We start from the raw sequence: 14,629 nt of genomic DNA, 5'->3' as shown, positions 1-14,629 counted from the left end.
CAGCACACACACACACACACACACAACAGATTGTAAAAGGCATTGTATTTTCACTTCATTTTATTTTATTCTTATCTTTTGCCGGTATGCGTTACAATCGCCGTTTTTCTAGTCGATGAAACTTCGAGTCTTTTCCGCGCAAGAACAGATTTTCTTCGGTATATTCAGTGCCATCGGGCAAACTCAGACGTTGAAAGCACACTTCACATAATGCACATCTCAAAGCACTGTTTTGTTCGCACTTGAATTGTTACATATTGTGTCTGCTAAGTTCTTAGCAAGATGCATGGTTTTTGAACGGGACAGAATTCGGTGTGCAGGCTTATGTCCCTTGTATGAATTCTTTCCTTTCACATGGAAGATAAGTGTAATTTCGGTCAGAAAGATCGTTTCGTGATCAGTTTTTGTTGTTGTTTTTTGTTTGTCTTTTTAATTCATTTTTCTAATTTGATATCTGAATTCAGGTGTATTGTTTTACTATAGTGCTTTTGCTGTATATAGATAGATAGATAGATAACAAACCTGAGTAATTTTCAAAGACTGTTAAGCATTCTAAAAGGCAATGTATCGTCCTTACAATCTCGGATTGCACAAGCTCGATCCAGGAACCTTTCTTCAACTGCTCGAGTCCACCGGGTGATCCCCCTTGAATTTTGTCCTGTTTTGGTGTACTCACAGAGTGTATGGCAGATTTGTCCTGGCTGTCCAGACGAAGTCACTGAGTGAATGGACAGAGTGTATGGCAGATTTGTCCTGGCTGTCTAGGCGTAGTCACAGAGTGAATGGACAGAGTGTATGGCAGATGTGTCCTGGCTGTCTAGGCGTAGTCACAGAGTGTATGGCAGATTTGTCCTGGCTGTCTAGGCGAAGTCACAGAGTGTATGGACAGAGTGTATGGCAGATTTGTCCTGGCTGTCTAGGCGTAGTCAGAGAGTGTATGGCAGATTTGTCCTGGCTGTCCAGGCGTAGTCACAGACTGTGGCAGATTTGTCCTGGCTGCCTACGTGTACTCAGAGATTGTGGCAGATTTGTCCTGGCTGTCTATATGTTCTCACATAGTGTGGTAGACATATATGGCTGTCTGCAAGTATTCTCAGTGTGGAAAATTTGTCCTGGCTGTATACATGTGCTTACAGAGTGTGGCAGATTTGTCCTGGTTATCTATTTTGTTCTCCACAACCCCACAGAGGCTGTGGCCTGAGCAGAGTGTACATACGTCAGTGCGTGGACGACAGCAGGACAGAAGGAAGACCATCATCTTGGTCAAGTGTCGCTTTCCATGGGAAGAAGATCCACATCTATAGAGGCGGTGTCACTCTTTACACTGTTCCCTCTTCAAAACATCCTCACGGCGGTGTTACCCTCTAAACTGTTCCCTCCTGAAAACATCCTCACGGCGGTGTCACCATTTACACTGTTCCCTCCTCAAAACATCCTCACGGCGGTGTCACCATTTACACCGTTCCCTCCTGAAAACATCCTCACGGCGGTGTCACCATTTACACTGTTCCCTCCTCAAAACATCCTCACCGGCTGCGGTGTCACCCTCTACACTGTTCCCTCCTCAAAACATCCTCACGGCGGTGTCACCATTTACACTGTCCCATCTGCAAAACATCCTCACGGTGGTGTCACTCTCTACAGTGTTCCCTCCTCAAAACATCTTCACGGTGGTGTCAGCCTCTACACTGTTCCCTCCTCAAAACATCCTCACTGCGGTGTCACCCTCTACACTGTTCCCTCCTCAAAACACTGCATCTTCACGGTGGTGTCACCCTCTACACTGTTCCCTCCTCAAAACATCCTCATGGAGGTGTCACCCTCTACACTGTTCCCTCCTCAAAACATCTTCACGGTGGTGTCAGCCTCTACACTGTTCCCTCCTCAAAACATCCTCACTGCGGTGTCACCCTCTACACTGTTCCCTCCTCAAAACATCCTCATGGCGGTGTCACCCTCTACACTGTTCCCTCCTCAAAACATCTTCACGGTGGTGTCAGCCTCTACACTGTTCCCTCCTCAAAACATCCTCACTGCGGTGTCACCCTCTACACTGTTCCCTCCTCAAAACACTGCATCTTCACGGTGGTGTCACCCTCTACACTGTTCCCTCCTCAAAACATCCTCATGGAGGTGTCACCCTCTACACTGTTCCCTCCTGAAAACATCCTCACGGCGGTGTCACCCTCTACACTGTTCCCTCCTAAAAACACTGCATCCTCATGGCAGTGTCACCCTCTACACTGTTCCCTCCTCAAAACACTGCATCCTCACGGTGGTGTCACTCTCTACACTGTTCCCTCCTCAAAACATCCTCATGGAGGTGTCACCCTCTACACTGTTCCCTCCTGAAAACATCCTCACGGCGGTGTCACCCTCTACACTGTTCCCTCCTCAAAACATCCTCACTGCGGTGTCACCCTCTACACTGTTCCCTCCTCAAAACATCCTTATGGAGGTGTCACCATTTACACTGTTCCCTCCTCAAAACATCCTCACTGCGGTGTCACCATTTACACTGTTCCCTCCTCAAAACATCCTCACGGCGGTGTCACCCTCTACACTGTTCCCTCCTCAAAACATCCTCACGGCGGTGTCACCCTCTAAACTGTTCCCTCCTCAAAACATCATCACAGCGGTGTCACCATCTACAATGTTCGCGTCCACTCAGTATCGGGGAGAAACTTTGTCGGGCTCAAAATGTTGGTCGAGGTAATCTAGATGTGTATCTCCACTTTTATAAGAGGCTGAGTTAAGCGAGGGAATTTTATCGATAAAAAGAAGGCTGTTGGTCGGGACTAAGGAACCCACATGAGTCGCCGGTCAACTTGCACAATGAGACAACTTAATTAAGCGAGGTCGACTTAAGCCGCGGGAACAACTGTCATTACATCAGCTTTTATTTAGTCCAGAAAAACCAACAAGGAAAACAACCACGCTCACATACACTGCCCCGCCAGACCAGTCCATTCGCCTCACACAACCATCGTTCAGTTCACTGAGTTACTCAAGGAGGCGTCACTGCATTCAGACAAATCCATATATATACACTATACGTCATCTGCAAAGCAGATGTCTGACCAGCAGCATAGCCCAACTTACCCATACCCTAACCCATAGCCGTTTCCCGAGGGATGTGAACATAAAAAATATCGTGCACGCACAACCCGAACACGGACCCTTCTTTGGCTGCCATCCACTCTGCCATCTCTCCCACACGCGCTGCCTTGCATTTCTTCTTGTTGTGGACACACACGTTATATCCACCTCCCCCCCCCCCCCCCCCCCCCCCCCCCCATCCCGCGTCCTCCCAAACACACAGAAACAGACGCGCGCACAGACGGACTCAGTGACGGTAAACACATACAAGTTGTACTAGTAAGGGGGACTGAGGAGGGAGACTAAGGAGATTTTCCTTGCTCAACAGTTGTTGTTGTTGTTTTTTTGCAGCGTTTGTTTGTTTGTTTGTTTGCTTGTTTTCAATGACGACGTCTACAAGACGATACTCCAACGGACTTATAATCAGAAGTGCGATGTTTTCACTGAGATATATGTCTATGGATGTTTCCCGAACTCATATCGGACAGATAATTTAACTTTCATTTCCGGGTTGTGCGACTTTTTACCGAAATGATCGCAAAAGCACGTAGCCACAATTGTGTTCAAACAGACACCGTCAACAATTTGATTTTAATGAGTCCATCGATTTGAGCAATCTGCACTTCATGGGCTTTGTATGTATGTAAACAATATCTACAAATGAAACCCACACAGACACACACAAACGGACACACACGTGATATGCACACTGGCACACCACCGACACCGCCGCTCCGGCCGACACCGAAAAGACACGTACCGTCAGTGGCTCTCTCTCTCTCTCTCTCTCTCTCTCTCTCTCTCTCTCTGTGTGTGTGTGTGTGTGTGTGTGTGTGTGTGTGTGTGTGTGTGTGTGTGTGTGTGTGTGTGACTCTCTCCGACTCGAAGTGTATATGTTACATAATGAAGAATTTGAATCACAGTATGAGTTGAGCATCTTTAACCGGCATTTGTATATCCCGGCAGCCAATATGATTAAATCATTTCAATCTGTGTGTGTGTGTGTGTGTGTGTGTGTGTGTGTGTGTGTGTGTGTGTGTGTGTGTGTGTGCCACCCCCCGCCCCCTATCGTCTCTCGTCAAGATTTGATCTCAGTGCTTGTAAAATCTTTTTCAGTGAGACCTCTTCGGAATTCTCCATCCAAAAAGATACATGTCGTTCCACAGAAAAAAAGATTAAAACATAGACTTTTCTCCCAAATTCCGTGGTGCGTACTATGAAGCCGCAGTGCTTACTGCCACGACTATGATGAACGTCAGTGCCGCCTCCGGAACCGGAAACATGCGATGGCAGCAGGCAAAAAGAAACGGCAGGGACATGGCGCACAGTGTGAACTCGGCACACAGGAAGGGATTTTTTTTTTTTTTTTTTTTAATTCACAACTGTCACATACTGTGACTCATACAAGGGACAAACAATAGCGAAAGACCTCTTCATCCTTTCCCTTTCCTGACCCGCCTACCAACAGTAAAGTAATGTAGTATCTCCCGCCAAATCAACGATAACAATGATAATTATTCTGATAATAATAACGAATAGAAAATGGGAACCACACACCTAGTAACTTCCTCCACTGTCAGACAGACAATGAACCACAGCCTAGCCCAGTATCAACTTGTCCATCAGTGGGGTCAGTCTTAGACGAGAGTCGTCCGCCCGGTGTCCCGGCCTCCCTTAAGTGTTGATTCTCAGAAAGGGTAAAAAAAAAAAAAATTTTTAAAGAATTACAACCCGAGGTCTGTTCTCCATTCAACTGCCCATCTTCATTCGGCCAAAGGGTAAAAAAAAAAAAAAAAAAAAAAAATCCTGAACGTCAGGAACCATGAAAAGGGAGATGACTGGAAACAAAGTACACCAACAGGGGTTGGAACAGTAGCCTCCCCGCTGTTGAATCATCACAACTGAAACGTAAAGCGGGATGGATGCACATTCCCACTCATGCACTCGACAACTTCCCCCACGGCTGAAAAGGAAGCTAAACAATCTCCCGGCGTGGCGTAGCTGAAAAATGGGCTGGCTTCAAATATTACGAAAAGGTATTCAACAACAACAAGCCAACGCTCGCCCACTACAGTACCTATAGACTATTGTATTAACTATTATATACATCACACACCCAAGAGCTTCAACATTTAAAGTAGGATACCTTTTTACCCAAAGTATATATCATAAATACGAAAGCAATCAATTAGTCAATCAAAAGCACTTTATTTGTCCACATGGAAATTAACTTGTGCAGTCACAGGCTCGTTGTAAACATCAACATATATTAAATGATCATGCACAGAAACCAGTCAAATAAGAATTTACAATAGCAGTCGATAGACTAAAACAAGTCACACACACACACACACACACACACACACACACACACACACACACACACACACACACACACACACACACACACACACACACACACACACACACACACACAGTGAGAGGGAGGGTTGGGGTGAAGTAATTGTACACGAGCATGTGTGTTCTGCATTCTTTGTGTGGAAAGAAAAATACCGTTGTGTATTTTATTTCTATTTGTATAAATTTATTTCTTTCAGATTTACTTTCTGCTTTTTTTTCTGATCAGTGGCTTCCGTTGAGTGTAGCTTTAGTTTTCAGTTTCTCAAGGAGGCGTCACTGCGTTCGGACAAATCCATACATAGGGCCTACTGTGACTGTCGCGTGCTACACCACATGTGCTAGGCAGATGCTTAACCCAACGCACTCAGTCGGGCCTGGAGTGCATGCTTGTATATTTGCGTACCTATCCGCACATCATTTCATTCATATTGTATAATATGATACGATATCATATCAATCATACAATAATAATGATGATGATGATAACTTGATGATAATGAACATTTATATAACACGTTTCTCCGGAAATACTGCTCAAAACTCTTTACGTTTCGTTCCTCACTCCCTACTTCCCCATCAATATTCCTCAGTCTCCACCCGCACCCCCCACCCCCCACCCCACCCCCCCCACACACACACACACACACACACACACACACATACCCCTCCACACGGAAAACACGTGCCAGAAAACACTCACGCAAATGAACATTGGAAACCAACCACCCACCCATCATGTGACGCCCTCCAGAAAACGCATCCCTGGAATTGAACATGCATTCAGGCACGCACACACACACGAACGCACGGACACTCACTGCACCAGCACCCCGCCACACACACACAGCAAACTGCCTCTCCACAACAAAACATGCACCCAAAACCACATCACACCAAGGACCAAAAACGGCAAAACAAAACAAAACAAAAACAACAACAACAAAACAACAAACAAAGAAAAACAAAACAAAACTGCTGTTACTGCTGTTGGAAAAGATGTGTTTTCACAGCAGACTTAAAAGATTTCAGCGAGACAGAAAGACGCAAATTTTCTGGTAGTTTGTTCCACAGAACCCCGTTATATCATATCATATCATATTATATCATCCCGTACCGTCATATCATATCATGTGTCTCGGCCTTTAGGCTTTATCAGCCTTTTGCCTAATCATTAGGATTTTTTAAAATATCTAAACAGCTTATAAGAGTGCGCAATTACTAATGTTATGGCTAGCTCCGCTGTGGAGAAATTTATTTGGAAGCCATAATCCTTCCAGTGTTTATCAGTCGGATAAATTCTTACTAAAATTGTTATGTGTTCCTCAGCGCACGGTGACAATGTGACTGGGCAGATTATTCCCGGCAAAAGTCAACAACCATGTTAGTAAAAAAAAAAATAAATAAAAAAAAATAATAAAATAAATAATAAAAAGTGTGAAAAAAGGTTTGATCTGGTGAATATCTTCACTAGTTTTAGTGGTAGTTAGTACCTGACAGAACGGATTTCTTCTTTCAAAGAATTTTGCCAGAGGACAACACTTGTTGCCATGGGTTCTTTTTCTGAGTGCGCCAAGTGCCGTGCTGCACACGGGACCTCGGTTTATCGTCTCATCCGAATGACTAGACGCTCGGTTTGATTTTCCAGTCCACTGAACTCGGGAGAAAGGGCGAGAGCAGGAATCGAACCCACACCCTCACGGACACTGTTTTGGCAGTTGAGTGTCTTGACCATTCAGTCACTTCCTTCTGGCTTCATGTATAATATATATATATATATATATATGTGTGTGTGTGTGTGTGTGTGTGTGTGTGTGTGTGTGTGTGTGTGTATTCAAAAAAGCTGCTTATTATTCAATGTTCCATCACTGGCATGAAATAAAGATCTGACTTTAACCAACACACACACACACACGGCACTTTGAAATAACTGAAAACTGATTTTAAACAAATTCATTGTATCTATAGATATGAGATTTAAAAATTCAAGCCTGTGAACACTCTTTGTTTTGTCGTTATCGTCTTTTTTCTTCATAATCATTTTGAACGGTTCAGGATATTCCTGTTGTGCTGCTGTTGGTGATAACGTAAACAATATCCGGGTTCCGTCGCACGTGTGCTGTTAATGATATATATAAGATGTCTTTTTACGTGAATAAACTAAGAACACACATAATCAATTGATGGAACACATATAATATCAATCAAGCAATTCAGGGAATTCAGTTAAATCCTGACAATCTAAGTCATTTCACGTATTGACTTTATTGCGGTCACATGCATTGCATTTAGTTCTTGATTGTTTGGGTAGACTCCTGTATTCCCTGTTTGGTCGGGGAATTTCCTTTTCAACTTCCTGTCGATTGTGTCATTCTTACATTTTTAGCTGTTGGGTTTTGCGTTTGTGGACTGGAACCAGCAACCTTTGTCGGCGACAAGGTAAATTTTGTTTATTAATTTAGATTGATGCGGTTATATCTTAAATTACTCTTTAATGATGTATTATTTGCAATTTGCAGTGCAGTTGTTATTTGCTTTATTTTTATTTTCAATTCAATGCTGTCAGCACAGATGTTAGTTCCGCAGCAAACTAGATGTGTTGCACTTGCAGTGGTAGGCCTTGTAGACTTCAATACGAAGAGAAGAGCCATGGACGATGGTGATCAGCAAAGTTATAAAATCAGGTATGCAGTCATGCATAGTAACTATCAAGAAAGCTTTTCATTATTTTGGTGAAATGCATGTCTTTTGGAGTGTGGTTCATTTTGATTCAGTGCATGTTCATTAAATGGATGCATTTTTCATTGAAGTGAAAACATGCTTTACAGGGTTGTGAACCTCGTTTCGCACGAAGCGCGAACGAATCGTTTCCGCAATAAGGTCGATTCATCGATTTAAGAATAGAGAACGCACACGAGATTGCAAAAAGATATTGCTGACATAGGAATAACTATATTTAGTCTCCTGACAAGCATCCAGTTTGCTTAACAGTTTTTGATTAATTTGTTGGGAGATTGCAATTGCAAAGTGCGGAATTAAGAGACTGGGCATTCCAACAGGTTGCGAAGTTTAGCGCAGAATGCGATTAACAATAAGTTTAATGGTACGATAATAGTGAGATGCATAAAAAAAGCATACGTTCATGTCACCCGTAAATTCAGTGATTGTATCGGGCATTTACTCAATTACTGAGACAGATTCATTCAGCGCACTACCACTGTAACACCCCCTACATTGCAGCGGTAATACCCTATTATTACACAGTACACGGGTTTAACCCAGAGAATCCAGATAGTCAGAGGGGCATTTTGATATGGTGTATTTACTTTCCTTTTCTTTCCATATTTCTTTCCTTTTTTTCTCTTTTTTTATGTTACTGCAATTGAGATCAGTGGGCAAACCAGGTAGAAAGAGCATTGGATTTTCAGTATTGATGGTCCTGGATTTGATCAGATGGATTTAAGAGTGAATATTTTTTGTTTCCCAGGTTAACATATGCAAGCTTGCAAGTGCCTGAACCTTCTTCATCTGCATTGATCATTTATATATGCACACAGGTCAAATACACACATTAAACATTTTGTAATGCATATTGTGGTTTGATGGGTCATGGAAACAGAAATTCTATCTGCAGCATGAACTCACCATATTATAGTTGAATCAGCTCAGAAATGTGTGTGCTTGCAGAACGTTAACAAGCTGGTGAATTGATTAAGTGCACACCAAAGTCACTCGTACAATGCAGAGCAGCAGCCCTTTGAAAAAGATTCATCAAAATAGTAAACAAATCTGCTATATGATCATTGTTGACATTTTCATACAAATTTATATGGTGAGTGCCCAAAAAAATGCAAGAAAACTAAAACTGTGAGTTAATTTTATCTGTCCTTTGTTAAACAGGTTAGTGATCTAACATTTTACTGATGACAATATCAGGAGCAGAAAATTTAGTCATCTTGACTGCCATGAATGTTAGAATGCTTGGAATATTAGTAACCCCAGTAAAAAGTTAAGAAAATGAAGAAAATGCTTCTATTTATTGTGAATTTTCTTGACTTTTATTCCGTTATCAGATTTTTATTGTACAGGAGGAAAAGGTTTGAATTGAAATTGTCAGTGTATTTTGGAGAATGTAAACGGTAAACTGCATGAAAGTCAGGAAGGCAACTGGATCTGGAGATGTTTGTTCACAAATGATAATTATGGGGGGAAAAGGATTAGGTCAGGTTTCATCTGGACAAAGGGAAACAAGTAGACGGGTAAAATTGGATTTCTCCAGGACTTGTCACAGAGTTCCACACCAGTGTCTTCTCTAAAAACAATACCATTGTGGAGTAAGAGGAAGTGCATTGGCTTGATCAGGGACTGGCAGGAAGTGAAAGTGCTTGTTGATGGAGACTTCTCAGATGCATGCCCACTCATTAGCGGAGTCCCTCAGGGTACCATGCTAGAACCTATTCTCTTTCTGCTGTTTGTCAGTGACCTGGCAGATTGCTTGAGATGCAGAACCAGGTTTATTGCAGATGACTGCATTGTGTAGAGAGATCATATGCAAGGCTGACTGTGTACAACTCCAAGATGATCTCTGTCAGTAAAAGGACTGGGAGAAGACCTGGTGACTGGAATGCCACCCACAGAAGTAATGTCCTAAGTGTCACCAGAGCACATCACCCCAGGAAATACCATTACAGGTTGAAAAGATATGTCTGTGAACAGACAACTTCAGCAAAATATCTGGAAGTTACTATGACCTCAGATCTGCAGTGGAAAGAACACATGGACAAAACAATCAAGGAAGTGAATAGTGTCCTGAGATTGCTTAGAAGCAACCTAAAAACCTTCCAAGTTTCAGGATCATGAAGGCAAATGCCTAGAAACCTCTAATACTGTTGCTCCATGTAGAATTGATACCAGAAGGAACAGATAATGAAGATCAATTTGGTACAGAGAATAACGGCCAGATGTGTGACCAACAAATACCACAACACTATCAGTGTTGCATCTATGCTTGAAGTTAAAGATTTAGAGTGGGACACTCTAGGGGCCAGCCAACAGAAGATCCAACTAACAATATTCTATAAAGTCTTTGGTAGAATTGTAGACAAAGGACCGACAAGCACAAGAACTAGGGCAAGCCATAGGCAGAAATGTGGACATTATCTTTCTAAGTCAGAATGTTTTTAAACAAAGCTTTTTTTCCAAGAACAGTTCCTCTGTGGAATTTCCTAACAGCCACAGCTGCTGATGCTCATTGCTTGGCATCCTTCAAGCAGGAGCTCCACAAGCTGTCGTTTTGGTTTACTTTCCTCTCCCTGCAAGTTGGTTGGGGTTGTGCTGTTTGGGGCTTGTCCCCAGTGACCACTACGGTAACTGGATTGGCTCAGCTGGAGATGTGAAAAACTGGGGATCTGTTTCTCTTTCTTCTCCTGTCTTTCTGCTCATCAGTTTAAATTTGATGTTAATTGAATTATTTTCAGTTTCCTCACAAGCGTGCTTGCAACACTGCATTGGTGTATAATGATCATAGGTGATGGTTGGGTGTATAAGTTCAGATTCAGATCAGTTGTGACAACAGAGACAGTAGGTCTGCTTGGAGATCAGTTGGGGGAAAAACAACTGAACCCTGTGCACACACTGATGTCACTTTGATTTGATGCTTTTTCTGCCCTCCTGCATGCATGCACACTATGACGCTCATCACTTTGATTTGGTGCTTTTTCTGCCCTCCTGCATGCATGCACACTATGACACTCATCACTTTGATTTGGTGCTTTTTCTGCTCTCCTGCATGCATGCACACAATGACACTCATCACTTTGATTTGGTGCTTTTTCTGCCCTCCTGCATGCGTGCACACTATGACACTCATCACTTTGATTTGGTGCTTTTTCTGCTCTCCTGCATGCATGCGCATGATAGTATAACATTCACCTTTTACACCCAATCACCTGGTGACACGCTCTTTCTTGTGAAGACAACAAACTATTTTCATTCACTGTTAAAACTCTTGTCAATGAGAGGACATTGACACTGTGAATTGTGTCAGGTTCACTTTTAGGGTGCAGATTCACATAGTCTTCTGTTAGTTCTCAATTTTTATGTTAAGCTTTTGTAACTTCTGCCTCTCCCAGTTTGACGAGTAATGTATCAGACGGTGTGGTGTTCATCTTATCACTGATAAGTGTCTGGGTGACATTTCTTCTGTCAGTTACTTATGACATTATGTCATGTGTTATTTATAGATTCAGCTGTGAAGCATGTGCATTTGTCATCACACTGTTCTCAGTCTGTCTGTCAATATGCCTCTCTTTCTCTCTCTCTCTCTCTCTCTCTCTCTCTCTCTCTCTCTCTCTCTCTCTCTCTCTCTCTCTCTCTCTATTAGAGCATGTTTTTTCATTTAGTTCAAGAGACTTTATGGATTGAATGAGGGAGTCTCTCAGTTCAATTGTTTTGTCAGTCAAGTGTTCATTTTGTGTTCATTTATTTTATTTGTCACTTTGTGCCAATATGCAAAATATAAAGAGTTTGACATAAGTCATTTTGAGGACAGTGCTTTTTAGAAGCAGTTATTCTTTTTCTTGACTGTGTGGACAAAACAGATGGTAACTTTGATGATGATTTACGTACTGACCAGCCATGTTGATCAGTAAATAAGTTTGCTATATGAAGCTTTGTGGGTTGGTTTCAGACATGCAGAGTGTCCGAGTGGGGCCAAGAGAGTGGAGGACCAGCACACATCCCAGGGAGCATTAAACACCGCCCACACCTTGCCAGTGTCAGCCATTGCCGCTGCCCCAGAAGTGAAGCTTGTGAAGGGTGACATTTTCACCAATTTAAGACACTACTATTCCACGGTTTGCACCTCGGAGAAGAGGGGCCCCTCCCAGGCTGCCGGCCCGATCACGGCAGCTGTGAAGATGCAGCGAGGCAGCACAGTGTACCCATCAGGGCTTGGGGGGCAGGTGGTGATGGTCAAGGCGGAGAAGAACGAAGCCTTTAGCCCAGCCGCAAGCGGAGGAGAGTCAGTCCCCACACCATCGCACACCACCAAAAGCTCCTCCCTCAGTCGAGACATCTCCCCTTCTCGTATCACCGCCCAGATGGTGTCGGCCATGTCCAGCGAAAGCTCGCAGCCACTGCTGCTGTCGGCGCTTACGGGGACGATGCCGACACATGTGATGCTCAGCAGCTTGAGCCGCCCGGACCCTACCCCGGACAGGAAGCACAAACAGCTGGAGGTGCCCACGCACGGCAGAGCCTCCCCCTACATGCTGCCAGAACAGCAGCGTCACTCCCCTCTGCAGGCTGAGGGTCGGGGGTCGGCTGACAGCAAGGTGCTCAAGGGGCATTCTCTGGCTTCCGCCGCAAAGCCCTTTGAGAGTCTGATGCGAGCCGCAGAACTGGTTCAGGCTCAGGAGTTCCATCAAGGACGGTCTTCACCTGGGAAACAAGGTGGGCATCACATGTATGGGCTTATACAGTGTGTTTAGAAACTGTTATGAATGAGGGTTCATATTGAAAGAGGAAACATGAGAGCACAATCAAACTTACTGTATTTCTGTGGGTGTAATGCCTATGCTCCTTTATAATTATGTGTTGCTGTTAATCAGCAAATGTCTCAACAATAACTCTTTTAGAGTTTATGAAGTAGTCTTGATAGTATAAAACTGTTAGATAGACAATACAACGCAGTATATGACAGGTTGATAGATCAAGGATTATGTCATCAATGTGACCAGGACTGGACATCCTGACCTGTAAGCTCTGTCTTATCTCAGTGAGGTGACAGCCTTCACCGACATTCTGACCTGTAAGCTCTGTCTGATCTCAGTGAGATGACAGCCATTCTCTGAAGAGCATACTCATCAGGAGCAGTCAAGGGGTTAAACCAAAGATAGTGCAAGTCAGGTTCAAGTTCCAAACATAACAAAGGGTGTTTATTTTATTAGGTTCCAGTTCCATGCATGACAGAGGGTGTGATTAATGTAATCTTTTATCATGTTCCAGTTCTGTGCATAATGACGCTTGTGATTGATAATCAGGTTCCAGTTCTGTGCCTCATAAAACTTGTGATTGTTATCAGGTTCAAGTTATGTGTATAATGAAGCTAATGATTATTATCAGGTTCCAGTTCTGTGTATAATGAACTTGTGAAGCTTGTGATTGTTATCAGGTTCCAGTTCTGTGCATAACATTAACATGGTGTGATTGTTATCAGGTTCCAGTTCTGTGCATAATGAAGCTTGTGATTGTCATCAGGTTCCAGTTCTGTGCATAATGAAGCTTGTGATTGTCATCAGGTTCCAGTTCTGTGCATTACGCTCACATTGTGATTGTCATCAGGTTCCAGTTCAGTGCCAAACGAAGGAAGGCGTGGGACGCCCTCACCAAAGCCTGCATCACTGTCAGTAGCACGATCCCCAAAACGCCACACTGGGCTGCAGGGTCAGCGGAGGTCACCGATGGCAGTGGTGGGGTCAAGGCCATCCCCAGTCCCCAGTCCTGGACAGGAAGGGGTGTCTGTGCTGTCGTCCACTGCCACCCTGTCAGGAGGAGTGATGGTGAGGATGGGGGGACTGGGGTTGGTTTGTTTTGCAGGGTGGATCGCATGTGTGTGTGTGTGGTGATTTCTTACTGATGACTGCTTACTTTGTGCTTTGATCCTCCTGTGGCAGGAGGGTAGACAGCAGTACTTCATGCTGCTTGTGATGACTTCCTTTTGTTTGGTTATAGGTAGACCGTCCCCACACTCACCCCCCTCCCCACATGGTAGACAGCAGTACTTCATATTGCTTGTGATCACTTCCTTTTGTTTGGTCATAGATAGACTGTCCCCACACTCACCCCCCACCCCCCACCCCACCCCTCCACATGGTAGACAGCAGTACTTCATGCTGCCTGTGATCACTTCCTTTTGTTTGGCCCCTACACTCACCCTCCTCTCCCTGAAAGGCCTGACTCACTGGACTTGTCAGGGTGGGAACATGTGCTCCACCAGTTGACTTCATGCTTGAAATGGGTGATGGGTAAAGTATGTTCAAGTTATTCACACTGGACACTGACTTGAGACTGCATGAGGGGTGAAGTAAGTTGTTATTCACACTGGACACAGCTTGACACTGTGTGAGGGGTGAAGTAAGTTGTTATTCACACTGGACACTGACTTGACACT

The 14,629-nt window shown here is 43.8% G+C and overlaps 1 protein-coding gene across 2 annotated transcripts in view; it reads left to right on the top strand.

The window, feature by feature from the left end:
• The first annotated feature begins 8,046 nt into the window (after window positions 1-8,046).
• Window positions 8,047-14,629, top strand: part of LOC143274591 (uncharacterized) — a 45,463-nt gene continuing 38,880 nt past the window's right edge. For both annotated transcript variants that reach the window (XM_076578450.1, XM_076578449.1), the window contains exons 1-3: window positions 8,047-8,141; window positions 12,146-12,909; window positions 13,801-14,018. In XM_076578450.1, the coding sequence (XP_076434565.1) occupies window positions 8,107-8,141; window positions 12,146-12,909; window positions 13,801-14,018 (1,017 nt within the window). In that variant the 5' untranslated portion in view covers window positions 8,047-8,106. The remainder of the gene's footprint in view (window positions 8,142-12,145; window positions 12,910-13,800; window positions 14,019-14,629) is intronic.

This window comes from Babylonia areolata, chromosome 29, assembly GCF_041734735.1.
Source record: "Babylonia areolata isolate BAREFJ2019XMU chromosome 29, ASM4173473v1, whole genome shotgun sequence".
In the NCBI taxonomy this organism is placed as follows: Eukaryota; Metazoa; Mollusca; class Gastropoda; order Neogastropoda; family Buccinidae; genus Babylonia; species Babylonia areolata.
This window is presented reverse-complemented; position numbering and strand designations above follow the sequence as displayed.